We start from the raw sequence: 27,928 nt of genomic DNA on the forward strand, positions 1-27,928 counted from the left end.
TTAGTACAGTGCTCTGCACACAGTAAGCGCTCAATAAATACGATTGATGATGATGATGATGATGATTTTTATCTACCCCAGATGTGCGTGACACAAAATGAGTGTTTAACAAACATCACAATTTTAAAATTATGGTTATTCGTCATCGTTATTTTCCTGATTTTTACAGACAAGTAAATGAAGGGGCAGAGAGGGGCAGTGGTGACTTGCCCGAAGCCCCGGTGTGTTTCAAGGGCCAAGCCTGGCCTCCCAATCCTCAGCTCACACAGGCCTTCATTCATTCAATCGTATTTATTGAGCGCTTACTGTGTGCAGAGCACTGTACTAAGCGCTTGGGGAGTACAAGTTGGCAACATATAGAGACGGTCCCTACCCAGCAATGGGCTCACAGTCTAGAAGGGGGAGACAGACAACAAAACAAAATATATTGACAAAATAAAATAAATAGAATAATAAATATGTACAAATAAAATAGAGTAATAAATCTGTACAAACATATATTCAGGTGTTGTGGGAGGGGAAGGAGGTAAGGCGGGGGGGATGGGGCGGAGAGGAAAAAGGGGGCTCAGTCTGGGAAGGCCTCCTAGAGGAGGTGAGCTCTCAGTAGGGCTTTGAAGGGAGGAAGAGAGCTAGCTTGGCGGATGTGTGGAGGGAGGGCATTCCAAGTCAGGGGGAGGACATGGGCCGGGGGTCAACGGCGGGACAGGTGAGAACGAGGCACAGTGTGGAGGTTAGCGGCAGAGGAGCGGAGGGTGCGGGCTGGGCTGGAGAAGGAAAGAAGGGAGGTGAGGTAGGAGGGGGCGAGGGGATGGAGAGTCTTGAAGCCGAGAGTGAGGAGTTTCTGCCTGATGCGTAGGTTGATTGGTAGCTACTGGAGATTTTTGAGGAGGGGAGTAACATGCCCAGAGCGTTTCTGCACCAAGATGATCTGGGCAGCAGCGTGAAGTGTAGATTGAAGTGGGGAGAGACAGGAGGATGGGAGATCAGAGAGGAGGCTGATGCAGTAATCCAGTCGGGATAGGATGAGAGATTGATCCAGCAGGGTAGTGGTTTGGATGGAGAGGAAAGGGCGGATCTTGGCGATGTTGCGGAGGTGAAACCGGCAGGTTTTGGCAACGGATTGGATGTGAGGGGGGACCAAGAGAGCGGAGTTGAGGATGACACCAAGGTTGTGGGCTTGTGAGACGGGAAGGATGGTAGTGCCGTCAACAGTGATGGGAAAGTCAGGGAGAGGGCAGGGTTTGGGAGGGAAAATAAGGAGTTCAGTCTTGGACATGTTGAGTTTTAGATGGTGGGCAGACATCCAGATGGAGATATCTTGAAGGCAGGAGGAGACACGAGCCTGAAGGGAGGGAGAGAGAGCAGGAGCAGAGATGTAGATTTGGGTGTCATCAGCGTAGAGATGATAGTTGAAGCCGTGGGAGCGAATGAGTTCACCAAGGGAGTGAGTGTAGATTGAGAACAGAAGGGGACCAAGAACTGGCCCTTGAGGAACCCCTATAGTAAGGGGATGGGAGGGGGAGGAGGAGCCCGCAAAGGAGACTGAGAATGAACGGCAGGAGAGGACAGAGTCTGTGAAGTCAAGGTTGGATAGTGTGTTTAGGAGAAGGGGGTGGTCCACAGTGTCGAAGGCAGCTGAGAGGTCGAGGAGGATTAGGATAGAGTAGGAGCCGTTGGATTTGTCAAGCAGGAGGTCATTGGTGACCTTTGAGAGGGCAGTTTCCGTGGAATGTAGGGGACGGAAGCCAGATTGGAGGGGGTCGAGGAGAGAGTTGGCGTTGAGGAATTCGAGGCAGCCCGTGTAGACGTCTACCGCGTGACGTCTCCACCGACCCATCCCTCTTCCTCCGGGGCCCGGCGGGTGTGTTTCAGAAAGGGTTCGGGTGAGGGAGGAGAGCCCGGATCTCCGGAAAGCCTTCTGGGGAAAGTAGGCCCCCACTTAGAAAGGAAGCCAGCCCAACCTCTCCGTCCCCCGGCCCGTTGTCTCCTCTGGCCCGTGCCGCGGTGCGAGGGGCCGGGGGAGGCCGTGGCTGTGGAGGGAATGGGCAGCCCGGGCCCTGCCCTGCCTCCAACTTCAGCCCGCCTCCCGTCAGGCTTGGGGGCTTCCTCTCGCAGCGTGGCTTCAACCGACGGTCCAGGAGAGGCCGGCACCAGGAAAGAGCTTCACTCTCTGGGGGTGCTTTCGCGCTGGTTCTGTGTGCCCGGGGTAGCAGCCGGTCAGCTGGACACAACGTAGGGATGGGCCTGGTCCGGACCCCTTCCAGGGAGGCCTGGGGAGGGGCAGCTGGAGCCAGCTCATTCCTCAGTTTACCGCCTGGAAAGAACTCTCCTCTGGAGAGGAAAGGAGAAGGACAGAGCGACTCAGTCGCCATCAATGGCAGCTCTCCTTGAGCGCTCAGAGGGCCGGCTCGGCGCCTCGGAACCGATGGGAGATGGCCAGGCCCGGCCCCTTCTGCCAGAAGCGTCCAAGCTAATGACCACATGGAGACCTCAGTGGGCAAGGATGATAATGGTATTTGTTAAACAGTTACTATGTGCCAGGCACTGTACTAAGCACTGGGTGAATACTAACAAATCATCATCAATCGTATTTATTGAGCGCTTACTGTGTGCAGAGCACTGTACTAAGCACTTGGGAAGTACAAATTGGCAGCATATAGAGACAGTCCCTACCCAACAGTGGGCTCACAGTCTAGAAGGGGGAGACAGAGAACAAATCCAAACATACTAACAAAATAAAATAAATAGAATAGATATGTACAAGTAAAATAAATAAATAAATAAAGTAACAAATATGTACAAACATATATACAGGTGCCGTGGGGAAGGGAAGGAGGTAAGATGGGGATGGAGAGGGGGACGAGGGGGAGAGGAAGGAAGGGGCTCAGTGTGGGAAGGCCTCCTGGAGGAGGTGAGCTCTCAGTAGGGCCTTGAAGGGAGGAAGAGAGCTAGCTTGGCGGAGGGGCAGAGGGAGGGCATTCCAGGCCCGGGGGATGACGTGGGCTGGGGGTCGATGGCGGGACGGGCGAGAACGAGGTACGGTGAGGAGATTAGCGGCAGAGAAGCGGAGGGAAGGAAGAACAAATCAGGTTGGACACAGTCCCTGTCCCACCTGGGGCTTACTGTCTCAATCCCCATTTTACAGATGAGGTAACTGAGGCCCAGAGAAGTGAAGTGACTTGCACAGGGTCACACAGCAGACTAGTGGTGGAGTGGGATGAGAACCTATGACCTTCTCATTCCCAGGCCGTGCTGTGTCCACTATGCCGTGTTGACAGATCAATCAATCGATCAGTCGTATTTATTGAGCGCTTACTGTGTGCAGAGCACTGTACTAAGCGCTTGGGAAGTACAAGGTGGCAACATATACAGTCCCTACCCAACAGTGGGCTCACAGTCTAAAAATGACTGTGATTGGTCTTGACAAATGATTGGTAATGGAGAAGCAGGGGAGATAGAGGTGGCACCCGCAAAAGGAAGCAAGCAGTAATTAGAATTGTGGTATTCGTTAACCGCTTACTACGTGCCAAGCGCTGTACTGAGTGCTAGGGTAGGTTACAGATACTCAGGTCCTCATTCCACATGGGGTTCACAGTCTAAGTAGGGAGCATAGGGATTGAATCCCTTTCTTACGAATGAACTGAGGCCCAGAGGAGTGAGGTGACTGCCCGAGGTCACAGAGCAGACACGTGGTTGAGCCGAGAGTAGAACCCAGATCCTCCGACTCACAGACCTGTGTTCTGCGACTGGGCCACACTGCTTCCTTACAGAGCCACGGCGGTAATTACTGTCTCCACCGAGCTCCTCAGAAGTCTCGAACCCAGAGCAGAGTAGTTGTCGTACAACTAACCTCCTCACCGTGCCTCGTTCTCGCCTGTCCCGCCGTCAACCCCCGGCCCATGTCATCCCCCGGGCCTGGAATGCCCTTCCACCGCACATCCGCCAAGCTAGCTCTCTTCGTCCCTTCAAAGCCCTACTGAGAGCTCACCTCCTCCAGGAGGCCTTCCCACACTGAGCCCCCTCCTTCCTCTCCTCCCTCCTCCCCATCCCCCCCGCCTTGCCTCCTTCCCCTCCCACAGCACCTGTAAATATGTATATATGTTTGTACGTATTTATTACTCTTTATTTTATTTGTACATATTTATTTTATTTTGTTCATATGTTTTATTCTCTGTCTCCCCCTTCTAGACTGTGAGCCCGCTGTTGGGTAGGGACCATCTCTGTATGTTGCCAACTTGGACTTCCCAAGCGCTTAGTACAGTGCTCTGCACACAGTAATAATAATAATGGCATTTATTAAGCGCTTACTATGTGCAAAGCACTGTTCTAAGCGCTGGAGTAAGCGCTCAGTAAATACAATTGAATGAATGAATGAATGAACTAACATTTATTGAGCGTGTGCAGTGCACTGTATCGAGTGCTCAAGGAGTCCAAAACAGTGCTCACGAGTTGTCTGTCCTCCGGTGGGGGAAGGGGGAAGCAGATCCAAAAATCCCAACGGAGTAAGCAAAATAAAGAGTTGAATATGCCATTGAGTAGCTATGTTTACATTAGGGATGAGGAGGGGCAGGGATCTATTTATTAAACACTTGGAAAGGAAGAACAGGAAGGTGAAAGACGGGTTCCTCTGGAGGCGAAGGCCGGCAGATGGACAGACGGGAATGTCTACAGACGGGGGAAGAACGGGAACCGAAGGGGAGGGGAACAGAAGTGCCAGGAGGAAACTGCCAGGGGATGTCAAAGGAAATCACGAGCACAGAGGCTGGAGAGTAAGGAGATACGTGGGCGCTAGACGTGGCAGTTGGATTCGCGGATACAACTGGGAAATGTGGGAAATTAAGCCGCTGGACCGGAATCTTGAAGGCAAGGATAGTGCCTACCAACTCCATTGTATTGCCCCCTCAATCGATCAACAAATGGTATTTATTGGGAGAAACAGCGTGACTTAAGAAAAAGAGCCCGGGCTAGAGAGTCAGAGGTCATGGGTTCTAATCGCGACTCCGCCACTTGTCAGCTGTGTGACTTTGGGCATGTCGCTTCACTTCCCTGGGCCTCGGTTCCCTCATCCGTAAAACGGGGATTAAGACTGTGATCCCCACGTGGGACAACCTGATTGCCTTGTATCGCAACGCAGTGCTTGGCACATAGTAAGTGCTTAACAAATACCAATATTATTGTTAGTGAGTGCCTGTTATGTGCAGAGCACTAATCCAAGCGCTTAGGAGAGCGCAAAGCAAGAGTAGCACGATTCTAAGCTCTTGGGAGAGCACAGTGCAAGAAAATTCGCAGACACGTTCCCTCCCAAGTGCGTCGTGCTGGTTGTTGGAGGACGGTGGTGTAACCAGGGGAGACGGGGAAAGGCGGGAAGAGGAGAGGGTTTGGGGAGAAGATAATAATAATAATGGTGGTATTTGTTAAGCGCTTACTAAATGCAAAGCACTGTTCTAAGCGCCGGGAAGGATACAAGATCGTCAGGGTGTCCCACGTGGGGCTCACAGTCTTCATCCCCATTTTACAGATGTGGGAACTGAGGCCCAGAGAAGTCAAGTGACTTGCCCAAGGTCACGCGGCAGAGCCAGGATTGGAACCCACGACCCCTGACTCCCAAGCCCGGGCTCTTTCCACTGAGCCACGCTGCTTCTCTGCATGAGAAGTTCGGGGTGGGACGTGGAGTTTGGGGGGCTGGCAAAGGGGGCCGGCTGGTGGCAAGAGAGGGTGAAGGGTTATATAGTTTGGGGGGATGAGCTCCCCAGGGGAGTGAGGGTAGAGCGAGAGGCTGGGGGTCCAGACTTGGGGTCCCACGGTTCAGGGGAGCCCGCCATTAGAGGTGGGGGAGAGGAGCCAGCCAAAGAAACGGAGCGGCCGGCAGGGTCGGAGGAGAAACCAGACTGGGAGTGGGTGAAGCCGACGTCCGAGAGCAATGCCCGGGCAATGGGGCGGCCAGGAGGCTGCGGGGCCCGGCCACCAACGTGGGCCGCCGGCTAAGCGGTTCCGAGGTCTCGGAGCGGACGGCTGATGAGGTGGGGCCGCAGAGGTGGCCATGAGATGGCCTCCAGGAGGAGAGGGCTCTTGGGGATGCCTTGAAAATGGGGAGAGATGAGGTTTGGCACTCCCTCTTGGAAGGGATATTAAGTAGCCGGTGGGTGGGGGGGTGGCAGGGCGATCAAAGATTGAAGGCGAGGGTGGGCGCTGAGCCGGGGAAGGGTGCCATGGAACTGTTCCCCCCACCACCTATCCCCCCTGCTTCCTCTAGTCCTATTGGCCTTCTCTGTAAGGTCCTATCTCTCAATCAATCAATTGTATTTATTGAGCGCTTACTGTGTGCAGAGCACCTCCGTCTGGTCCTGTCACCCCTTCTCTGTCTGGTTTTATTTATTTTATTTGTGCGTATTTATTCTTTTCATTTTATTTTGTTACCATGTTTTGTTGTCTGTCTCCCTCTTCTAGACTGTGAGCCCGCTGTTGGGTAGGGACCGTCTCTATGTGTTGCCAAGTTGTACCTCCCAAGCGCTTAGTACAGCGCTCTGCACACAGTAAGCGCTCAATAAATACGATTGAGTGGATGAATGGATGAATGAATGGAACATTTTTGCCCCGTACATACGTACTCACACTCATATGCCCTCTCTGAGGCACCGGGTTTGCTGTAAGTGTGTGTGGGATGGGGGAGTGGAAGATTTCAGTGTAATAAAGTTGAGGAAGGCTTTCTGTTGGAGGTGAGCTTGGAGCTGATTTTGTTGGGAGAGAAATTGTGGGAAGTCTGGAGGGCAGAGGAGCTGACAAGCAGCAGGAGCCTGAGAGTGTGTAGGCCTGGGTTGGAGGGCAGTTTCCCAATGCTCTCTTCCATTCCCCCACCCCCAAGAGAATATAAGTCAGGTGAGTTATTTCTTTGCCCTTGGGGCATTGTGCAACAGACACACCAAATCAGTATTGCTACGTAGGGAAGCGTGGCTCAGCGGAAAGAGCACGGTTCTTTGGAGTCAGAGGTCATGGATTCAAACCCTGGCTCCGCCAATTGTCAGCTGTGTGACTTTGGGCAAGTCACTTCACTTCTCTGGGCCTCAGTGACCTCATCTGTAAAACGGGGATTAAAACTGTGAGCCTCCCGTGGGACAACCTGATCACCTTGTAACCTCCCCAGCGCTTAGAACAGTGCTTTGCACATAGTAAGTGCTTAACAAATGCCATCATTATTATTATTATTATTATTATTATCTGTAAAATGGAAATTAAGAGTGTGAGCCCCCCATGGGACAACCAGATCACCTTGTAACCTCCCCAGCGCTTAGAACAGTGCTTTGCGCATAGTAAGTGCTTAACAAATGCCATCATTATTATTATTATTATCTGTAAAATGGGGATTAAGAGTGTGAGCCCCCCATGGGACAACCTGATCACCTTGTAACCTCCCCAGCACTTAGAACAGTGCTTTGCGCATAGTAAGTGCTTAACAAATGCCATCATTATTATTATTATTATTATCTGTAAAATGGAAATTAAGAGTGTGAGCCCCCCATGGGACAACCAGATCACCTTGTAACCTCCCCAGCACTTAGAACGGTGCTTTGTGCATAGTAAGTGCTTAACAAATGCCATCATTATTATTATTATTATTATTATCTGTAAAATGGGGATTAAGAGTGTGAGCCCCCCATGGGGCAACCTGATCACCTTGTAACCTCCCCAGCGCTTAGAACGGTGCTTTGCACATAGTAAGTGCTTAACAAATGCCATCATTATTATTATTATTATCTGTAAAATGGGGATTAAGAGTGTGAGCCCCCCATGGGACAACCAGATCACCTTGTAACCTCCCCAGCGCTTAGAACAGTGCTTTGCGCATAGTAAGTGCTTAACAAATGCCATCATTATTATTATTATTATCTGTAAAATGGGGATTAAGAGTGTGAGCCCCCCATGGGACAACCTGATCACCTTGTAACCTCCCCAGCGCTTAGAACAGTGCTTTGCGCATAGTAAGTGCTTAACAAATGCCATCATTATTATTATTATTATCTGTAAAGTGGGGATTAAGAGTGTGAGCCCCCCCATGGGACAACCTGATCACCTTGTAACCTCCTCAGCACTCCCCCTTTTAGACTGTGAGCCCACTATCGGGTAGGGACTGTCTCTATGTGATGCCAATTTGTACTTCCCAAGCGCTTAGTACAGTGCTCTGCACATAGTAAGCGCTCAATAAATACGATTGATTGATTGATTGATTGATTAGAACGGTGCTTTGCGCATAGTAAGTGCTTGATAAATGCCATCATTATTATTATGATTATTAGTAGTAGTAGTAGTACCCTGGGCCTCGGTTTCTCCAGCCGGGAAATGGGCAGAATAATACCAAGCCCCTCCCTGTCTCAGAGTGGTGAGAGTGAAGTGTTGCCAATTTGTACTTCCCAAGCGCTTAGTACAGTGCTCTGCACATAGTAAGCGCTCAATAAATACGATTGATGATGATGATGATGCTTGTAAGGCAGGTAGTTTGCAATTAGCTTTGCAGACTCTCCCAACCTGCTGCAGAAAAAAAAAATCTAATAACGATAGACTGTGAGCCCACTGTTGGGTAGGGACTGTCTCTATATGTTACCAATTTGTACTTCCCAAGCGCTTAGTACAGTGCTCTGCACATAGTAAGCGCTCAATAAATACGATCGATGATGATAATGATAATAATTATATTGGGCGCTTGTTACGTGCCAAGCACTGTACTGAGTGCTGAGGTACAAGATCATCAGGTTGGGCACCATCTAAGTAGGAGGGAGAACGCTCAGGGAACCCTCATTTTACAGATGAGGAGACGGGGGTCACACAGCAGGCAAGTGGCAGAACCGGGATTAGAACCCAGGTCCTCTGCCTCCCGGACTTGGGCTCTTCCCACCAGGCCACGCTGCTATTTACGAGCCTTCCCGTCGACTCGGTGGTGGCGTCAGTAATCGTCAGGAGCCCGGAAAAGGGCAGCATCTGAGCTGTGCTTCGTTGCCGTCGTTATTCAGTTGGTTGATTGCCCGCAGCCTGAGGTCTCCCGGTCCCATTTCGGTCCTTGGGCCTGTCCGCGGTGGCACAATGGCTGTAAAGGCCCGAGAGACCCGTGGGTCATTCCCCACATATGGAGGCCCTCGGCCTCTGCCCGCAGGGAGCCCCCAGTCTGGTGGGCCCAGGGAGGGCAACCCCAGGGCCGTGTGCGGGCGGTGGGGAGGTTGGGGGGCGGACGCCGGTAGTCACCGGGCCTCTCTGCTCTCTCCCCAGGTCGACCTGTCCAACTTGTCCCCGGAGGAGCGATGGAGGTGAGTGAGGCCGGGAGGGAGAGGGCCTGCCCCTCTCCGGGACTCCCGGAGTGCGGGCTCTGGCTACTGGCTATACGTTGCCGACTTGTACTCCCGCTTCCTATGTGCAGAGCGCTGTACTAAGCGCTTAGGGCCTAGTGGAAAGAGAATCATCAATCAATCATATTGAGCGCTTACTATGTGCAGAGCACTGGACTAAGCGCTTGGGAAGTCCAAGTTGGCAACATATAGAGACGGTCCCTACCCAACAGCGGGCTCACAGTCTAAAAGGGGGAGACGGGGAACAAAATCCAACATACTAATAAAATAAATAGAATAGGTATGGACAAGTAAAATCAATAGAGTAATAAATACGTACATCATCATCATCAATCATATTTATTGAGCGCTTACTATGCGCAGAGCACTGGACTAAGCGCTTGGGAAGTCCAAGTTGGCAACACATAGAGGCGGTCCCTACCCAACAGCGGGCTCACAGTCTAAAAGGGGGAGACAGGGAACGAAACCAAACATACTAACAAAATAAAATAAATAGAATAGGTATGGACAAGTAAAATAAAGAGTAATAAATATGTACATCATCATCATCATCATCAATCATATTTATTGAGCACTTACTATGTGCAGAGCACTGTAATAAGCGCTTGGGAAGTACAAATCGGCAACATGGCTTGGGAGCCGGGGGAACTGGGTTCTAATGCCAGCTCTGCTGCTTGCCTGCTGCGTCAACTTGGGCAAGTCGCTTCATTTCTCTGTGCTTGTGCCTGCAACTATAAAAGTGGTATTTAATGTATTCTCCCTGTTAAACCGTAACTCCATGTAGGGCAGGGAGTGTCCGACTCGATTAACTTGTATCTGCCCCGGTGCTTAGAACAGTGCTTAACACAAAGTAAGTGCTAAACAAAATACCACTATAAAAAGTAACTCCGTTGTACTTGCCAAACACTTAATAATAATAATTATGATGATAATAATAATAAAATGATGGTATTTTTTAAGCGATTCCTATGTCCCAAGCACCGTCCTGTGCGCTGGGGTAGATACAAGGTAATCAGGTTGTCCCACGTGGGGCTTACAGTCGTAATTTTACAGATGAGGTAACTGAGGCACGGAGAAGTGAAATGACTTGCCCAAAGTCCCACAGTTGACAAGTGGCGGAGCTGGGATTAGAACCCATGACCTCTGACTCCCAAACCCGTGCTCTTCCCATCGAGCCGTGCTGCTTCTCTGTGCCTTGCATATAGCAAGCACTCAATCAATGGTATTCATTCAGTCAGTCCTATTGAGCGCTTACTGGGTGCAGAGCACTGTACTAAGCGCTTGGGAGAGTACAGTACAACGATAAACAGACACGTTCCCTCAATATATATGATTGATTGATTGATCGATCGCCCTTTGCCCGCCCGCCGCGCCCTCAGAGGGCTCCGCGGCTCCTGCCGTCCGTCCCTCAGCCTCCCTCCCGATGGGCCGGAGCCGAAGGGGCCGGTCCGGAGGGCGGCAGGTGGTTATTGAGCACCGAAGGGGCCGCTCCTTTTTCCGTGGACTTTAATCCCCTCGTGTCCCCCGCCTTCCCCGTCCGCCTGCGGACAGCGCGCCTCTCCCACGGCCGGCTGCCCACGCCCCGTGCCCTCCGCGGTGGCCGGTCCCGCTCAGAGGCCTGGCTCATAGGGCTTAAGTATAATACCAAGATCATCATCATCATCAATCGTATTTATTGAGCGCTTACTATGTGCAGAGCACTGTACTAAGCGCTTGGGAAGTCCAAATTGGCAACACATAGAGACAGTCCCTACCCGACAGTGGGCTCACAGTCTAAAAGGGGGAGACAGAGAACAAAACCAAACATACTAACAAAATAAAATAAATAGAATTGATATGTACAAATAAATTAAATAGAGTAAAAAAATATGTACAAACATATATACATATATACAGATGCTGTGGGGAAGGGAGGGAGGTAAGATGTGATAGATGCAAGGAATTTACACCTCCCCCTTGACTGGAAGTTCATTGTGGGCAGGGAATGGGTCTGTTTATTGTAGTATTGCACTCTCCCAAGTGCACACAGTAAGCATTCAATGAGTATCCCCATCCCCCCTGCCTTACCTCCTTCCCCTCCCCACAGCACCTGTATATATGTTTGTACGTGTTTATTACTCTATTTTATTTGTACATGTTTATTCTATTTTATTTTGTTAATATGTTTTGTTCTCTGTCTCCCCTTTCTAGACTGTGAGCCCACTGTTGGATAGGGACTGTCTCTATATGTTGCCAAATTGTACTTCCCAAACGCTTAGTACAGTGCTCTGCACACAGTAAGCGCTCAATAAATACGACTGAATGAACTTGAGACACCCCCCCACCACCAACACCACCCAACCTCCTCCGGTTCCCTTCCCGCCAACTTGCGGCCGGCACTGTTGGTCGAGGCCAGCGGAGACCTGGAGAAGCGGCGTGGCTCAGTGGGAAGAGCCCGGGCTTTGGAGTCAGAGGTCACGGGTTCAAATCCCGGCACCGCCACTTGTCAGCTGGGTGACTTTGGGCAAGTCACTTCACTTCTCTGGGCCTCAGTTCCCTCATCTGTAAAATGGGGATTAAGACTGTGAGCCCCCCGTGGGAGAAGCTGATCACCTTGGAACCTCCCCGGTGCTTAGAAGAGTGCTGTGCACATAGTAAGCGCTTAATAAATGCCATTGTTATTATTATTATTAGTGGGGCCAGCATGCCCCTGTTGCCTCTGGCTTTCCTGGGCTCTCCCCTTCTCCTCCCTCCTTCCCTGGGGTCTCTCTCACTCCCCATCTGCCTGCCCCTCTAGAGTCTGCGGGACCCCTGGGGAGGCCAGCGGAGCCTCAGTCTCCCTGTGTACAGAGAAGCAAGCTTCCCCCTCCACACACAAACACACACCCCACTGCCCTCGTGTTTTTGACACCCAAGGCAGTAACTTCAGTCAGTAGCCCCGAGCAGAGGGGTGGGTTTGGGATCTCCCACCCAGCGGGCCTTAGTCGGTAAAAGAGACTGGTGGAAGGGGGTGCCTTTGATTGATTAGCCAGTCGATTGTATTTATTCATTCAATCGTATTTATTGAGCGCTTACTGTGTGCAGAGCACTGGTCTAAGCACTTGAGAGGGTGGAAGGAGCAATAAGCAGACACATTCGCTGCCCACAGTGAGCTTACATCTAGAGAAGCAGCGTGGTTGTGGTGGCTAGAGCGTGGGCTTGGGAGTCAGGGGGTCACGGGTTCCACTCCTGCCTCTGCCACCTGTCTGCTGTGTGGCCTAGGGCAAGTCACTTCACTTCTCTGGGCCTCAGTCACCTCATCTGTAAAACGATTGAGATCGTGAGCCCCACGTGGGGCGGGGACTCTGTCCAATTCGATTTTCTCGTATCCACCCCGGTGCATGGTACAGTGCCTGGCACATAGTAAGCGCTTAACAAGTGCCATCGTTCACTGATTCAGTCGTACGTGTTGAGCGCTTACTGTGCGCAGAGCACCGTACTAAGCGCTTGGGAGGTACAAATCGGCAACGTATAGAGGCGGTCTCTACCCAACAACGGGCTCACAGTCTAGAAGGGGGAGACGGACAACAAAGCAGAACAAGGTCCTCTGGGCCTTCTGCTTGGCGGCTTCTGGAAGCGGCTTGGGTCGTCGGAAGGAGCCCGGGCCAGGAGAATCATCATCATCATCAATCGTATTTATTGAGCGCTTACTATGTGCAGAGCACTGTACTAAGCGCTTGGGAGGTACAAGTTGGCAACATACAGAGACAGTCCCTACCCAACAGTGGGCTCACAGTCTAGAAGGGGGAGGCAGAGAACAAAAACCAAACATATTGACAAAATAAAATAAATAGAATAGGTATGTACAAGTAAAATAAATAGAGTAATAAATATGTACAAACATATATGCAGGGATGGTTGGCCAGGGCCCGGCTGCAGAGAGCACTCTTGCCCAGTGGCTCAATCAGTCAGTCAGTGGTACTTATTGAACATTTACAATTTGCAAAGCATCGTACTAAGCACTTGGAAGAGTACAGTACAGCAGAATTAGCAGATGTGTTCCCTTAACAAGCTCACAGTCCAGAGGGAGTCCGGTACAGAGTCACAGGCAGAGACATCTGCTGTGGACAGTTCCGACCAGCTGTCTCCTGCTGTGTGACCTCAGGCAAGGCACATAACTTTTCTGTGCCCGTTTCCTCAGCAATAAAGTGGGGGTCATAAGAGCCGCCTCTTCCCTGAGTGATGGTCCCCAGGTGCTGATAATGGTAATTGTGGTATTTGTTAAACGCTTACTATGTGCTAGGCATTGTTCTAAGCGCTGTGTAGATGGAAGATAATCGGGTTGAACACAGTCCCTGTCAATCAATCAGTCGTATTTACTGAGCGCTTACTGTGTGCAGAGCACTGTACTAAGCACTTGGGAAGTACAAGTTGGCAACATATAGAGACAGTCCCTACCCAACAGTGGGCTGTCCCACATTTACTATGTGCTAGGCACTGTTCCAAGCACAGGGTAGATAGAAGATAATTGGGTTGAAGACAATCCCTGTCCCACTTGGGGCTCACGGTCTTAATTCCCGTTTTACAGATGGGGGAACAGAGGCGCAGAGACGTTTAGTGACGTGCCCCAGGTCAAACAGCAGATGAGTGGTGGAGCCGGGATTAGAACCCAGGTCCTTCTGACGCCCGGGCTCTGCCCCTGTTTCCTCTGTCAATCAGTCAATTGGGAGAGTACAATATAACAGAGTTGGTGGACACGTTCCCTGCCCTCAGTGAGCTAACAGTCTAGAGTGGGAGGCAAATATTAACACCTATGTTACGGATACATAGCATATAGTAATATATATATATATATATATATATATATATATATATATATATGGTATATAATAAGATATATACACACACATAGTAAGGGCTTAACAAATACCGTCATTATTATTATATAAAAAGTGCTGACGGAGGGAAGTTCCCTGAGTGTCGGTGGTTTCTGGCCCAAGCGCCTCAAATGGTACTCTGCACAGAGTAAGCATTCGGTAAATACTGTTGATTGATTGATTGATGATTGATTGATTCTAGGCATTGCACCCTTATTTCTTGTCAGTCACAGGTGGCAGTAATGCCTATGGCCACCACCAGGGGGCAGAGCGGATCCAGAACTACTGCCTCCTCCTCCTCCTCTTTTCATCAATCAATCAATCAATCAATCGTATTGATTGAGCGCTTCCTGTGTGCAGAGCACTGGACTAAGCGCTTGGGAAGTACAAGTTGGCAACACACAGAGACGGTCCCTACCCAACAGCGGGCTCACAGTCTAAAAGGGGGAGACAGAGAACAAAACCAAACATACTAACAAAATAAAATAAATTCATTAATAAATTATAAATAATATTATAAATAATAATAACAATAAAATAAATAAATAGATGAAATATAAATACTACTAATAATAAATAAATTTTCATTCATTCAGCCTGCTTATTGAGCGCTTACTGTATTCATTCATTCAATCGTATTTCTTGAGCGCTTACTGTGTGCAGAGCACTGTACTAAGCACTTGGAAAGAACAAGTCGGCAACATATAGAGACGGTCCCTACCCAGCAGCGGGTTCACAGTCTAGAAGGGGGAGACAGGCAACAAAACATACTAACAAAATAAAATAAATGGAATAAATATGCACAAGTAAAATAAATAGTAATAAATATGTACAAACATATATACAGGTAGTCCTAGGCCTAGTCTTTGGGGCCTCATTCATTCATTCAGTCGTATTTATTGAGTGCTTACTGTGTGCAGAGCACTGTACTAAGCGCTTGGAAAGTACAATATAGCAGTAAAGAGAAACAGACCCTGCCCACCGCTGGCTCAGTCTAGAGGGGGGAAACACAATCAGTGTAAATAGAATTATAGATATAGACATAAGTGCTGTGGGGCGGGGAGAGGGGAGAAGAGCAAAGAGAGCGAGTCAGGGGGACGTGGAAGGGAGTGGGAGCCGAGGGAAAGTGGGGCTTAGTCTGGGAAGGCCTCTCGGAGGAGGTGCGCCTTCAGTAGGGCTTTGAAGGGGGGAAGAGAGATTGTCTGGCGGATCTGTGGAGGGAGGGCGTTCCAGGCCGGAGGTAGGATGTAGGCCAGGGGTTGGCGGCGAGACAGGCGAGATGGAGGCAGAGCGAAAACGTTAGCATCAGAGGAGGGGAGCGTGCGGGCTGGATTGTAGAAGGAGAGAAATGAGGTGAGGTAGGAGGGGGAAAAGGGATGGAGGGCTTTAGAGCCCTTGGGTCTTTCCCACTAATCCTCCTCCCCTCTCTCCCCTCTGCTCCCCCCTCCTTCCCCTCCACCGGAATTGAGAAGTTGCGGGGGAGGGCGATGCCCAGCGTCCTTCCTCCCCTTCTTCCTGGGGCCGGGCTGACCCGTCCGTCTCGTTCCAGGGTCGAGCACGCACGAATGCACGCCAAACACCGCGGCCACGAGGCCATGCACGCCGAGATGGTCCTCATCCTCATCGCCACCCTCGTGGTGGCCCAGCTGCTCCTGGTGCAGTGGAAGCAGCGGCACCCTCGCTCCTACAACGTAAGACCGCCAGCATCTCTTCCCTCCCCTCTGGCTTCTCTTCTCCCCGCTCCTCTCTCGCTCTTCCCGCTCCTCTCCCTTCACCTCTGCCCTCTCCATCTCCTCTCCCTTTTTCTAAAAACGGTATTTGTAAAGCACTTACTAGGTGCCAGGCACTGTATTAAGCAGTGGGGTACAGACAAGCTAATCAGGTTGGGCACACGACCCATGTGGGGCTCAGTCTTCACCCCCATTTTACCCAGGGGTGCTCTCTCTATCTCTGTCTCCACTCGAGGCCCCCATCCTCACAGCACCAGGTGGGTTCCAGGTGGGTTCTCCCCCTTTTATCATTATCATCATCATCAATCGTATTTATTGAGCGCTTACGATGTGCAGAGCACTGTACTAAGCGCTTGGGAAGTACAGATTGGCAACATATAGAGACAGTCCCTACCCAACAGTGGGCTCACAGTCTAAAAGAAGGAGACGGAGAACAAAACCAAACATACTTACAAAATAAAATAAATAGGATAGATGTGTACAAGTAAAATAAATAGAGTAATAAATATGTACAAACATATATACAGGTGCTGTGGGGAAGGGGAGGAGGTAAGATGGGGGGGATGGAGAGGGGGACGAGGGGGAGAGGAAGGAGGGGGCTCAGTCTGGGAAGGCCTCCTGGAGGAGGTGAGCTCTCAGCAGGGCCTTGAAGGGAGGAAGAGAGCTAGCTTGGCGGATGGGCAGAGGGACTGTGAGCCCACTGTTGGGTAGGGACTGTCTCTATATGTTGCCAACTTGTACTTCCCAAGCGCTTAGCACAGTGCTCTGCACACAGTAAGCGCTCAATAAATACGATTGATGGTTGATGATGATGTTCTTGAGCCGTGCTTCGTTCCCCCCGTGGCCCTCTCTCTCTCCCCGAGGCTCTCTCCGCCGTGCTGTGATCCTGGGATGATGGACTGCTGTCCTTAGGGAGCAGACTGACTAAATCCAAGGCCCGGACCCCCCTGCTCCTGAAAAGCCACAGTCTATTAGCTTATGTTATATAATTCTATAATGATCCCAATAATTATGGGATTTGTTAACAGCTTACTGTGTTCCAAGCACTGGCGTAGATGCAGTATCATCAGGTCCCACGTTGGGCTCGGAAACTGAGGAGGAGCCCACTGTTGGGTAGGGACCGTCTCTATATGTTGCCGACTTGTGCTTCCCAAGCGCTTAGTACAGTGCTCTGCACACAGTAAGCGCTCAATAAATGAATGAATGAGGGAGAACAGGTATCGGATCTCCATTTTACAGGATATGACGGGCCTGTAGTCACAGCGTAGTTCCGAGCGTCTGAGTAGAAGATGTGAATAGACCGTAACAATCTCTATTTGGAGAAGCAGCGTGGCTCAATGGAAAGAGCCCGGGCTTTGGAGTCAGAGGTCATGGGTTCAAATCCCGGCTCCGCCAATTGTCAGCTGTGTCACTTTGGGCAAGTCATTTCACTTCTCTAGGCCTCAGTTCCCTCATCTGTAAAATGGGGATTAAGACTGTGAACCCCCGTGGGACAAGCTGATCACCTTATACCCTCCCCAGCGCTTAGAACAGTACTTCGCACATAGTAAGCGCTTAACAAATGCCGTCATTATTATTATTATTATTATCTCTAGACCAGGGTAGACAGTACGACGGTCTAAGCTTGGTGTGGGCAGGGAATGTGTCAACAGTGGTGTTATATTGTACTCTCCCAAGGACTTAGTATACTGCTTTTCACACAGTAAGCGCTCAGTAAATATGATTGAGCCATCAACAGACACTGTTTTTAAAAAGTAAAAAAAAAAAAAGCTCCTCTATAATAATAATTATGGTATCTGTTGATGATGATGATGATGGCGATGATGGTATCTGGTAAGCACTTACTATGTTCCAAGCACTGTTCTAAGTACTGGGGTAGATACAAGGTCATGAGGTTGTCCCAAATCTTAATCCCCATTTTACAGATGAGGGAACTGAGGCACAGAGAAGTGAAGTGACTTGCCCAAGGTCACACATTAGATTGTGAGCGTTATGAGGGCCCAGACCCTCTCTTTCGCTTCTGTTTTGTTGTACTTCTGTTGTAGTCTCCCAAGTGCCTAGTACGGCGTTCTGCCCGGAGGCACATAAGGAGAAGAGGAAAGGCCTAGGAATCAGGAGGCCTGAGTTCTAATTCTGCCTCCGCCACTTGCCGCCGTGACCTTGGGCAAGCCACTTCACTTCTCCGGGCCTCAGTATCCTCGTCTATAAAATGGGGATACGATACCTGTTCTCCCTCCTCCTTAGTCTCCGAGCCCCTCGGGGGACCTGATGATGTTGCATCTACCCCGGTGCTTAGTGTAGTGTTTGGAACGTAGCGAGTTGTTAGCAAATCCCATAATTATTTGGATTATTATATAATCATATCACATAATGTACTATATCCCATAATGTAATATTAATTATTATTGTGGTAAATTTGACGATGGTAGATCTGTGAGTGCCAAGGTGGCTGGAGGGGCTATCTGTCTCCCCCTTCTAGACTGAGAGCCCACTGTTGGGTAGGGACTGTCTCTATATGTTGCCAATTGGTACTTACCAAGCGCTTAGTACAGTGCTATGCACACAGTAAGCACTCAATAAATACGATAGATTGATAGATTGACCAGGAAAGCGGCATTAGTCGGAGCAGGCTTTGTTAGATCAGTCCATCGGCAATATTTACTGAGCACTTAGAGTGTGCCGAGCACTTTGCTAAGCGTTTGGGAGAGTGCGACGTGTTGGGTAGGGACCGTCTCTAGATGTTGCCGACTTGTACTTCCCAAGTGCTTAGTACAGTGCTCTGCACACAGTAAGCGCTCAATAAATGAATGAATGAGGGAGAACAGGTATCGGATCTCCATTTTACAGGATATGACGGGCCTGTAGTCACAGCGTAGTTCCGAGCGTCTGAGTAGAAGATGTGAATAGACCATAACAATCTCTATTTGGAGAAGCAGCGTGGCTCAATGGAAAGAGTTCAGTGGAACGTGTCGGTAGACACGGTCCGTGGCCACAAGGAGCTTACCGTCTAGAGGAGCCGGACGGCTCTGCGGGAGAGCTGTGGTGGCGGGGAGGGCCGACGTTCCCTCTCCGGTCCCTTTCCCCGTCTCCCACCCTCCGTTTCCCCGACCCTCCAGGGTCTCCAACGCGAGCCCGGGTAGGGAGGGGACCCCTCCCCGTCGTAGGGGCCTGAGCGGGCGACCGCGGCCGCCCCCACCCCCCCCACAGCCGGAGCGCTCGCGCTTGTGTTTCAGCTGGTGACCCTGTTCCAGATGTGGGTGGTCCCCCTGTATTTCACAGTGAAGCTGCACTGGTGGAGGTTCCTGGTCATCTGGGTCCTGTTCTCCGCCGTCACCGCCTTCGTCACCTACCGGGCCACCCGCAAGCCGCTCGTGCGGACCACCCCACGGTGAGCCCTCCCTCCTCCCCGCCGGCCCCGGGTCCGCGGTGGGGGCGAGGTCCGGGCCGGATCCCCCTCTTCGCAGAAGCCTTGGCGGCACCTCCGGCCACCGGGCCTCTGGGACCGGTGCCGGCCACGACGTGCTCGGCCCGTCACTAGCCCGCGGGAGTAGCCGAGGAGAAGGGGGCCTGCAGGCCCGCGGGGGGCTCGTGGCTGCGGTCAGCCCTCCAACGGGAGCCCACTGTTAGACTGTGAGCCCACTCTTGGGTAGGGACTGTCTCTATATGTTGCCAATTTGTACTTCCCACGTGCTTAGTACAGTGCTCTGCACATAGTAAGCGCTCAATAAATACGATCGATGATGATAAATACGATCGATCGGGAGGGCCGCAGCGGGCGGGCTTCGGCGGCCAAAAGCCTAGAAAAGGTTTTGGGGCATACGGGGAGCGAAAGGGCGCCATTGAGGTTTGGTCCCCTTTTCTCCCGGGACTGGAAAACCCCGCCTCCGGCAGGGCGGAAGATTGAGAGGCTGGCGGGCCGGCCCATCACCATCATCATCAATCGTATTTATTGAGCGCTTACTGTGTGCAGAGCACTGTACTAAGCACTTGGGAAGTACCAAATTGGCAACATATGGAGACAGTCCCTACCCAACAGTGGGCTCACAGTCTAAAAGGGGAGGGGAGGCCCATCTCATCTCCCGTCGTCTGTGTCCTTGCAGGCTAGTGTACAAGTGGTTTCTGCTCATCTACAAAATCAGTTACGCTACCGGGATCGTCGGCTACATGGCCGTCATGTTTACCCTCTTTGGTCTTAACTTGTTATTCCGGTGAGTCGGAGCTCGGGGGGGTGGCGGGATGTTGCGGTGGGGGAGGAGGGGCATCGGGAACGGGGAGGGTCCGCCCCTCCCAGCCGAGAAAAGGCGGGGGGCCCGGTCAGAGCCTCGGCCTCCTCCCGTTCCCGGGGCGGCTCGCCAAGACCTTCCCGGCGAGGCTGGGTGTTTCTGGGAGCGGAGCCCCGCAGGCAGGGGAGTGGCCGGGACCCCTGTCTCCACCCCCACCCGAGGGTGACCGCGGTGGCCTTTTCTCCCCCCACCGGGGACTCCTGCGGACTGGCCGAAAGGGAGGGAAAGGAGAGGGCCCTGACTCTCCCCGCCCGTCCCCTTCGGTTCCCCGCCCCGGGCCGGCCCCCCCGGGGGCCGCTCATCGTGGCGGTGTGCAAGTCACCGGGTGCCGGCGGTCACGTGAAATCCCCAGCCCGCGGTCGCCAGCGTGGCTCCACGGATCCCGTTGCAGAATCAAACCCGAGGACGCGATGGACTTCGGCATCTCCCTCCTGTTCTACGGACTCTACTACGGCGTCCTGGAGCGGGACTTTGCCGAGATGTGCGCGGATTACATGGCGTCCACCATCGGGGTGAGCGGCCCCGGGGCGGAGGAGGCGGGAGGTCGGCAAGCCTCCGCGGGGGCTCCGGGGCGGGGTGGGGGGCACACCTCCGGGCCGGACGCTCCCGGCCCCGGCGCTTGTGACGGTCTCGCTGGTCCAGGGGAAGAGCTGGCAGTCGGCTGCCCCAGTGAGGGGGCTCTCTTCAGCCCCCCGGTTCCGGGAACTGACTCCTTCAGCCCGGGGAGATGGGGAGAGACGGGAGGACGAGACCTCTCCGGGCACGGCCCCGGGGGGGCGAGGGGGGGCGCGGCCCCCCTGACCGGGCCCCCGCGGGTGTCTCCCCTCTCCCCGCCCAGTTCTACAGCGCCTCGGGGATGCCCACCAAGCACCTCTCGGACAGCGTCTGCGCCGTGTGTGGCCAGCGGATCTTCGTGGACGTCAACGAGGAGGGCATCATCGAGAACACCTACCGGCTGTCCTGCAACCATGTGTATCTTGTGGGCCGGGTTGGGGGGTGCTCCTGGTGTCACACCCTTAACGCCCCTGCCCCTTGGAAGGAGAAGGAAGGGGCAGACTTTCCGCAGCGGGAGGGCCCAGCGTTCAGGGAATTGGGGAAACGCCCCTGGGGATGGAAGGGTCACCCCTCACTCACCCAGACGAGCACAGCCGGGCCGGAACGGCGGGGCCAACCCAGTCATCCCGGGGAAGCCGAGCCGTCCCGGTACCCTCTCCGCGGCGGGCCGGAAGGACCCGGATGCCTTCCGGAGTCGGCGACCACGGGCCCGGCCTTCCTCGGCGCCCCCCGGGACGGACGGAGCCGCCCGGCTCCTCGATCCGTCGGGCCCGGCCCGAGGCGGGCGAGGCCGGGAGGGAGGGCTCCGGCTCCCGGGGCCGGAGCGGGGAGGGCGGCCCTCGGGCCTCGCTGTTTGCTTCCCTTAACCGCCGGCCCTCAGCTTCCATGAGTTCTGCATCCGTGGCTGGTGCATCGTGGGGAAGAAGCAGACGTGTCCGTACTGCAAGGAGAAGGTGGATCTGAAACGGATGTTCAGTAACCCGTATCCTTGTGGCGGGGCCGGGGCCGGCTCCTGCGGGGCCCCCGGGGAGGGCTGCGGGGCCGCCCCTCGAGGATGCTTTGGGACCCGGTGTCAGCCCACCTTCTCCCCCCTCTTCCTCTTCAGCTGCACACCCTGATGTTTGAAGGGCTTCATCTCCTAGCCTGCTCGGTCCTGAGGGAGACTCTCCTGTCCGGGGAGACCAGCCGTCTGAGGGGCAGGAGGAGGCTCTCCCCGTCGTGCAGAGGGGAAAACCAGGCCAAGCGGTTGGCACCGGCCCCCTCCCCACGCGAGGTTCAGACTTCCCCCCTTTCCCACGAGTCTGAGAGTCCTCTCTCCAGACTCTCCTTTGGCCTCTACTTCTCCCATGCCCACAGCCCAGCCCTGCTCAATCAATCAATCAGTCGTATTTATTGAGCGCTTATTGTGTGCAGAGCCCTGTACTAAGCGCTTGGGAAGTACAAGTTGGCAGCCCGAAAGCTGCCTTCTCACCTCCAGACTGTCTTCACCATTAGAAGTTCTGGTCTCCTCAGCCTTTTCCTCCCTCCCTCCCACTGTTTATCATTTTTCGGGCAGACTTTTGCCTCTAAGGCCGCCCTATCCTCTTGGCCACCACGGTCCTACCTCCCAGCAGATGACGCCCGCCCCGGCCCCCAGACCCCGGCGGGCCCGACTCCCGGTGGGTCTGCAGGGGAGCGAACCCCTTCTGTGTCCCGCTGGGCCCCGTTTTCTGCAACCGCAGCCCGTTCCCCATCTTTCTGACCTCTGGGGAGCAGGGGAGCCCTTCCCGTTGGGAAGCCAGCTCCCCAGCCCCCGGGGCACCCTCGGAGGGGCGTGGAGGCCTGGCCCAAACGGACAGGTGGCGGGCATCTTCTCCGGGGGGCGGCCACCCTCCCACCTCCGGGATCCCTATCGGCTCAGAGCGGGAGTCACACCGAGGCCGGGCTGGCTCCTGCCTGGCAAGCTGACCGGCCGGGGCTCTGGGATCCCTCCCTCCGGCCAGCTTGGGCTTCCGGAGAATAAGAATAATAATAATGTTGGCATTTGTTGAGCGTTTACTATGTGCAGAGCACTGTTCTAAGCACTGGGGGGGGATACAAGGTGATCAAGTTGTCCCACGTGGGGCTCACGGTCTTAATCCCCATTTTACAGATGAGGGAACTGAGGCTCAGAGAAGTTAAGTAATAATAATAATAATAATGATGGCATTTATTAAGCGCTATGTGCAAAGCACTGTTCTAAGCGCTGGGGAATTTACAAGGTGAGCAGGTTGTCCCACATGGGGCTCACAGTCTTCATCCCCATTTTACAGATGAGGTAACTCAGGCACAGAGAAGTTAAGTGACTTGCCCAAGTCACACAGCTAATTGGTGGGGCCAGGATTTGAACCCATGACCTCCGACTCCAAAGCCCGGGCTCTTTCCCACTGAGCCATGCTGCTTTCTGACTGATAAGGGGGTGGGGGGCTGGTCTAACCCCCCACGAGAGACAGTGGGGCCTAGTGGATAGGGCCTGGGAGACAGAAGGAGCTGGGTTAATATTAATTAATAATGGCATTTATTAAGCGCTTACTCTGTGCAAAGCACTGTTCTAAGCCCTGGGGAGGTTACAAGGTGGCTCACAGTCTTAATCCCCATTTTACAGATGAGGGAACTGAGGCACAGAGGAGTCAAGTGACTTGTCCAAAGTCACACAGCTGACAATTGGCGGAGCTGGGATTTGAACTCCTAACCTCTGACACCAAAGCCCGGGCTCTTTCCACTGAGCCACGCTGCTTCCCCCACAGAGAAGTGAAGTGACTTGCCCAAAGTCACACAGCTGACAATTGGCATAGCCGGGATTCGAACCCCTGACCTCTGACTCCAAAGCCCGGACTCTTTCCACTGAGCCACGCTGCTGCTTGGACCCGGAGCCCTCCGAGACCCGCTCGCCCCGTTGTCCACCGAGGACCCACGGCAGGTGGGAAGAGGGTTGAGCAACCCTTCCGTGTGGGCGTCGGAGCCGGAGGCCATTAATCCATCCATTAGTGGAATTTATTGAGCACCTTCTCTGTGCAGTGCCATGTAATAATAATAGTAATAATAATGAGGGTATTTGTGAAGCGCTTACTACGTGCAAAGCACTGTTCTAAGCGCTGGGGGGATACAGAGTGATCAGGTTGTTCCATATGAGGCTCAGAGTCTTCACCCCCATTTTACAGATGAGGGAACTGAGGCACAGAGAATTAATTAATGGTGGCATTTAAGTGCTTACTATGTGCAGAGCACTGTTCCAGGGGCTGGGGGGGGATACAAGGTGATCAGGCCGTCCCACGGGGGGCCCCCAGTCCTCATCCCCATCTGACAGGCGAGGGAACTGAGGCACAGAGAATTAATTAACGGTGGCATTTGTTAAGCGCTTACTATATGCAAAGCACCGTTCCAGGGGCTGGGGGGATACAAGACGATCAGGCCGTCCCACGTGGGGCCCCCAGTCCTCATCCCCATCTGACAGACGAGGGAACCGAGGCACAGAGAATTAACGGTGGCATTTGTTAAGCACTTACTATATGCAAAGCACCGTTCCAGGGGCTGGGGGGATACAAGATGATCAGGCCGTCCCACGTGGGGCCCCCAGTCCTCATCCCCATCTGACAGGCGAGGGAACCGAGGCACAGAGAATTAACGGTGGCATTTAAGCGCTTACTATGTGCAAAGCACTGTTCTAAGCGCTGGAAAGGAAGTGACTTGCCCAGAGTCACCCAGCCGACAAGTGGCAGAGCGGTGATTAGAACCCCTGACCTCCGACTCCCAAGCCCGCGCTCCCTCCACCGAGCCACGCTGCCTCTCTCGTCGGGCCCGAGACCGAGGGTGGGGGCGGGCCGGGGCCGGACGGGGCGGGCACGAACAGGGCCGGGCCCGGCTCCGTCCCCTTACTGAGCGCAAAGGAGACCATGGCGTAACAGAGTTGGTTGACGCGATTCCTGTCCTCAAGGAGCATCCAGTCGGAGCGGTGGAGAAAGACAGTGAAACGAGTGAGCATTAGGGGAGGGAGCTATGGAGAAGGGTCTGTTTTAGTGCTGGGAGGATGGGGCGAGCCAGACCCCCCAAACACTGACGTGGGGCGGCCTCTGTGAGCCGGAGCCGAGGAAGTCGGGTATCCGTCACTCAGTCTCTTTCGAATCCCCCGTCCTGGTCCCCTCTCACTCTCGGGAACTTGCTGCACGCCTTGGGTAGCTGGGCCCTCTTTTCCCACCTTGCAGCACTTCCTGCTTCCCAATCCTCCCTTCCTCCTTCGGCCCTTCTTTCCCGCCGCCCCCCCCCCATCCCGCTACCAGCAGGTCTCCCCTTTTCTTTAACCCCCGGCCCCCAAGCTGGGAGCGGCCCCACGTCCTGTACGGACAGCTGCTGGACTGGCTGCGTTACCTGGTGGCGTGGCAGCCCGTCATCATCGGTCTGGTCCAAGGCATCAACTACATCCTGGGCCTGGAGTGACGCCGACGCCGCGGGGAGGCCGAGGCCCGGACGGGGTGTGGGGGGGTCCCCCACCCCCACCCCGCCCCTCCCGCCGGCCCAGCCGAGCTCCAGGGAGAGACTCTGCCGTGGGGCGGGGGGCAGGAGCCCCCAGGCCCTGACCCGCAGCGGTGGGCCCACGCTGGGACGGTTCTTTTTAAGAAAAGAATATTTTAATGAATATATTTAAAAACTTTTTTTAACGGTGGAGTCAAAAGACACCCAGTCCCCGGGGCCGGAATCGGGGCTCCCGGCAGCCCAAGGGGTTGCGCGTGCGAGGTTCGGGCCGGGCGTCGTCTCCCCGCTCCCAGCAAACCCTCCCGCGGGCCGGGGTGCGGGTTACCGTGGTTGGCACTGCCCCGGCACCCGGCCTCCCGGGGGTCGGGGGTGGGCGCGGACCGGCCGAGGCTGTGCCTCTGTCCCCGGGCCCGGCCCTTCTGGGACTTGCTCCGGGCCCCCCGCTGCACCGGCTCCTCCGGGACCCTGCCAGGCCCGGCCCAACGAGCTGCCTCAGTGTGCCAAACTCCAGCAGCCAACCCCGAGCCTTAGTGGCCTCGGGGCCGGCTCCCGTGGCCCGAATCTGAGCCCCTCCTAAGCTGGGAGGAGTGCAAAGAGGGCTTGGGGAGCGAAGTCTATGGATGTGGGCGGGCTGTCTGGCAGTGAGACCGTCATAGTTTCATTTAGGGCTCTGCCCTGGGTCTGGGCAGGAGGAGGGGAGGGGGACGGATCCCGGGCCGGTCCTGTCCTGTGCTCAAGACTATCATAGTTTCATCTAGGGCTCTGGGCAGGAGGGGAACGGATCCCGGGCCGGTCCCATCCTGCGCTCACCGTCTTGGCCAGGCCGTGGGACAGGGAGGGGTTGGGGCACACGCAGCCAAGAGAGGCCCCGTCCACACTGGCCCAGGCGGCCATACCGGGCTCCAGCTGGGGACGGGCAGGCTGCAGTCCGGTCCCACAGCTGGTGGGTGGGGAGGGAGGGAGGCACAGGGTGGCACGGAGCCTGGGCATAGGGGGCCCACCAGCCGGGCGGGGTGGGGCACTGTGCTGAGGGCTGAGTTCCTTTCAACTCTGCACTCAATAAACCTGAGTTGAGAAAGCCTCAGTGTCTTCTGCTCCTCCTCCTCTCCCCCTCCACGGTGGGCTGTGCTCATAGGAGCTGGAGCCCCGGACAGAGAAGCCGGGGCAAGAACTCGATGCCTACCTGGGTCTCATCTGGCTCAGTCATTCTGGGGGAGGCCGGCAGCCCCGAGCGGACCAGACCCCCTACCCTCAACCCGCACTCTGGGGCCCTGAGGGGCTCAGCCCTGCCCTCACTCCACATGCTCACCATCCCCCCCCCCAAAAAAACCCACCCCCCATCCCAACTGTACGAGGGGAGAGCTTGGGGTTTGCGGCCTCCGTCTCTGACCCTTCCACAGGCCGAGCCGGGCTCCCCCTCTGCGGCCAGCCCGGCCTCGGGGCTGCGGCTACCCGCTCCCACAGAGTGGCCGGGCCTCCGAGGAAAAATAGACTTTATTTACATGTAATAATAACATTTAGAAAAGGCATCGGCCCGCAGCCACGACAGCCCCGGGTGGCAGTGGATCCTTGGGATCGAAACGGGCAGTGGGGGCCCCGGGCCCACCTTCGGTCTAGCCCCCCGACCTCATCCCAGCAAAGGGGGGAGGAGGGGACGGCCGGGGGCGGCTCCAGCGTCCCGGTCTTAGTGCTTGGAGTCGGCCTGGAAGAGAAGGGGGGAAGGGGAGTGAGTGTGGGGGACCCGGGGCCCGCGGAGAGGTGGGGGGATGCCAGCCTGGGCCCCCGGAGGCCCGCCCCGATGCCTACCTTGGCCCCGGTGCCCCGGGGGGAGCGTCGGGTGCCGCCGCGGGGCTGGGGCAAGTCCTTGGGAGCCTTCTTGGCCGCACCCCGCCGCAGCAGGCTGCTCCCCAGCTTCTTGGGGGTGTTGAAAATGCTGTAAGCCATGGACGGGCGCCGCTGGGCCTGCAGGCGGGCGGGGACGGCCGTTAGCGGGGCCGCCCCCTCTCCCTCGCCCCCCGCCCCGAATCCACCCCCCACCCCGAGGCTCGCCCCCACCCCCAACTAACCCGCTTGCTGGTGGTTGCCGACTCTTCGCCGTCCGCGCTGAGGCTGGGCCGGCGTCCCTCCTGCCGGGTCCGGGGGGTCAGAGGGCGCGAGAAGCAGCCGGCTGACTTCTTGGGCTACGGGGCCAGAGGACATGCAAGGGGTGGGGTGGGGCGGGACAGGCTAATGGTTCCGTCATTCAGTCGTACTGATTGAGCGCTCACTGTGTGCGCAGCACTGCACTGAGCACTTGGGAGGGTATAAGCAAGTACAATAAACAGGGCGGGGCGGGGGGTGGACCTTACAGAGGGCTGGAGGAGGAGCAGCCGGGAGGGGACTCTCAAGTCCTCCACACCTCCCCGTCCCCCCCCCTTTGGCCGCGGCCCGGTCCCCCGGTCCCCCACCCCCGCCGCCCCCTACCTCGGGGGTGCCGGGCCCCTGGTGCGAGTCCCCCGAGCGGCGTTTGCGCAGCTGGCGGGTGGCGAGGCGGTGGGCGGCCGTGGGCTCGGCCACCTGAGCCGGCTGTATGCTCGCCCGGCGCAGGGTCTCCTGGGGGTCGCCCGTCTTCATGTCTTCGTCCGTTATGGTGCTCAGGCCCAGGGAGGGCTGCGGGGCGACGGGGCGAGGATGGAGGGCTGGGAAGAGGGAGCCCCGCTCGCCTC

General features: G+C 54.8%; 2 protein-coding genes across 6 annotated transcripts in view; one reads left to right on the plus strand and one right to left on the minus strand.

The window, feature by feature from the left end:
* RNF121 (ring finger protein 121) overlaps positions 1-26,169 on the plus strand; it is a 49,765-nt gene extending 23,596 nt beyond the window's left edge. The window contains exons 2-9 of the mRNA XM_038770128.1: positions 9,256-9,293; positions 15,717-15,858; positions 19,177-19,285; positions 19,998-20,105; positions 20,572-20,692; positions 21,019-21,152; positions 21,616-21,717; positions 25,067-26,169. Of these exons, the coding sequence (XP_038626056.1) occupies positions 9,288-9,293; positions 15,717-15,858; positions 19,177-19,285; positions 19,998-20,105; positions 20,572-20,692; positions 21,019-21,152; positions 21,616-21,717; positions 25,067-25,187 (843 nt within the window). The 5' untranslated portion in view covers positions 9,256-9,287 and the 3' untranslated portion in view covers positions 25,188-26,169. The remainder of the gene's footprint in view (positions 1-9,255; positions 9,294-15,716; positions 15,859-19,176; positions 19,286-19,997; positions 20,106-20,571; positions 20,693-21,018; positions 21,153-21,615; positions 21,718-25,066) is intronic.
* Positions 26,170-26,820: 651 nt separating this feature from the next.
* The window catches only part of NUMA1 (nuclear mitotic apparatus protein 1), a 59,283-nt gene continuing 58,175 nt past the window's right edge, over positions 26,821-27,928 (minus strand). For all 5 annotated transcript variants that reach the window (XM_038767265.1, XM_038767290.1, XM_038767282.1 and 2 more), the window contains 4 exons: positions 27,687-27,872; positions 27,290-27,403; positions 27,030-27,185; positions 26,821-26,925 (listed from right to left, as the gene is read on the minus strand). In XM_038767265.1, coding sequence (XP_038623193.1) covers positions 26,908-26,925; positions 27,030-27,185; positions 27,290-27,403; positions 27,687-27,872 — 474 coding nt within the window. In that variant the 3' untranslated portion in view covers positions 26,821-26,907. The remainder of the gene's footprint in view (positions 26,926-27,029; positions 27,186-27,289; positions 27,404-27,686; positions 27,873-27,928) is intronic.

This window comes from Tachyglossus aculeatus, chromosome 2 (assembly GCF_015852505.1).
Source record: "Tachyglossus aculeatus isolate mTacAcu1 chromosome 2, mTacAcu1.pri, whole genome shotgun sequence".
Taxonomy (NCBI): domain Eukaryota; kingdom Metazoa; phylum Chordata; class Mammalia; order Monotremata; family Tachyglossidae; genus Tachyglossus; species Tachyglossus aculeatus.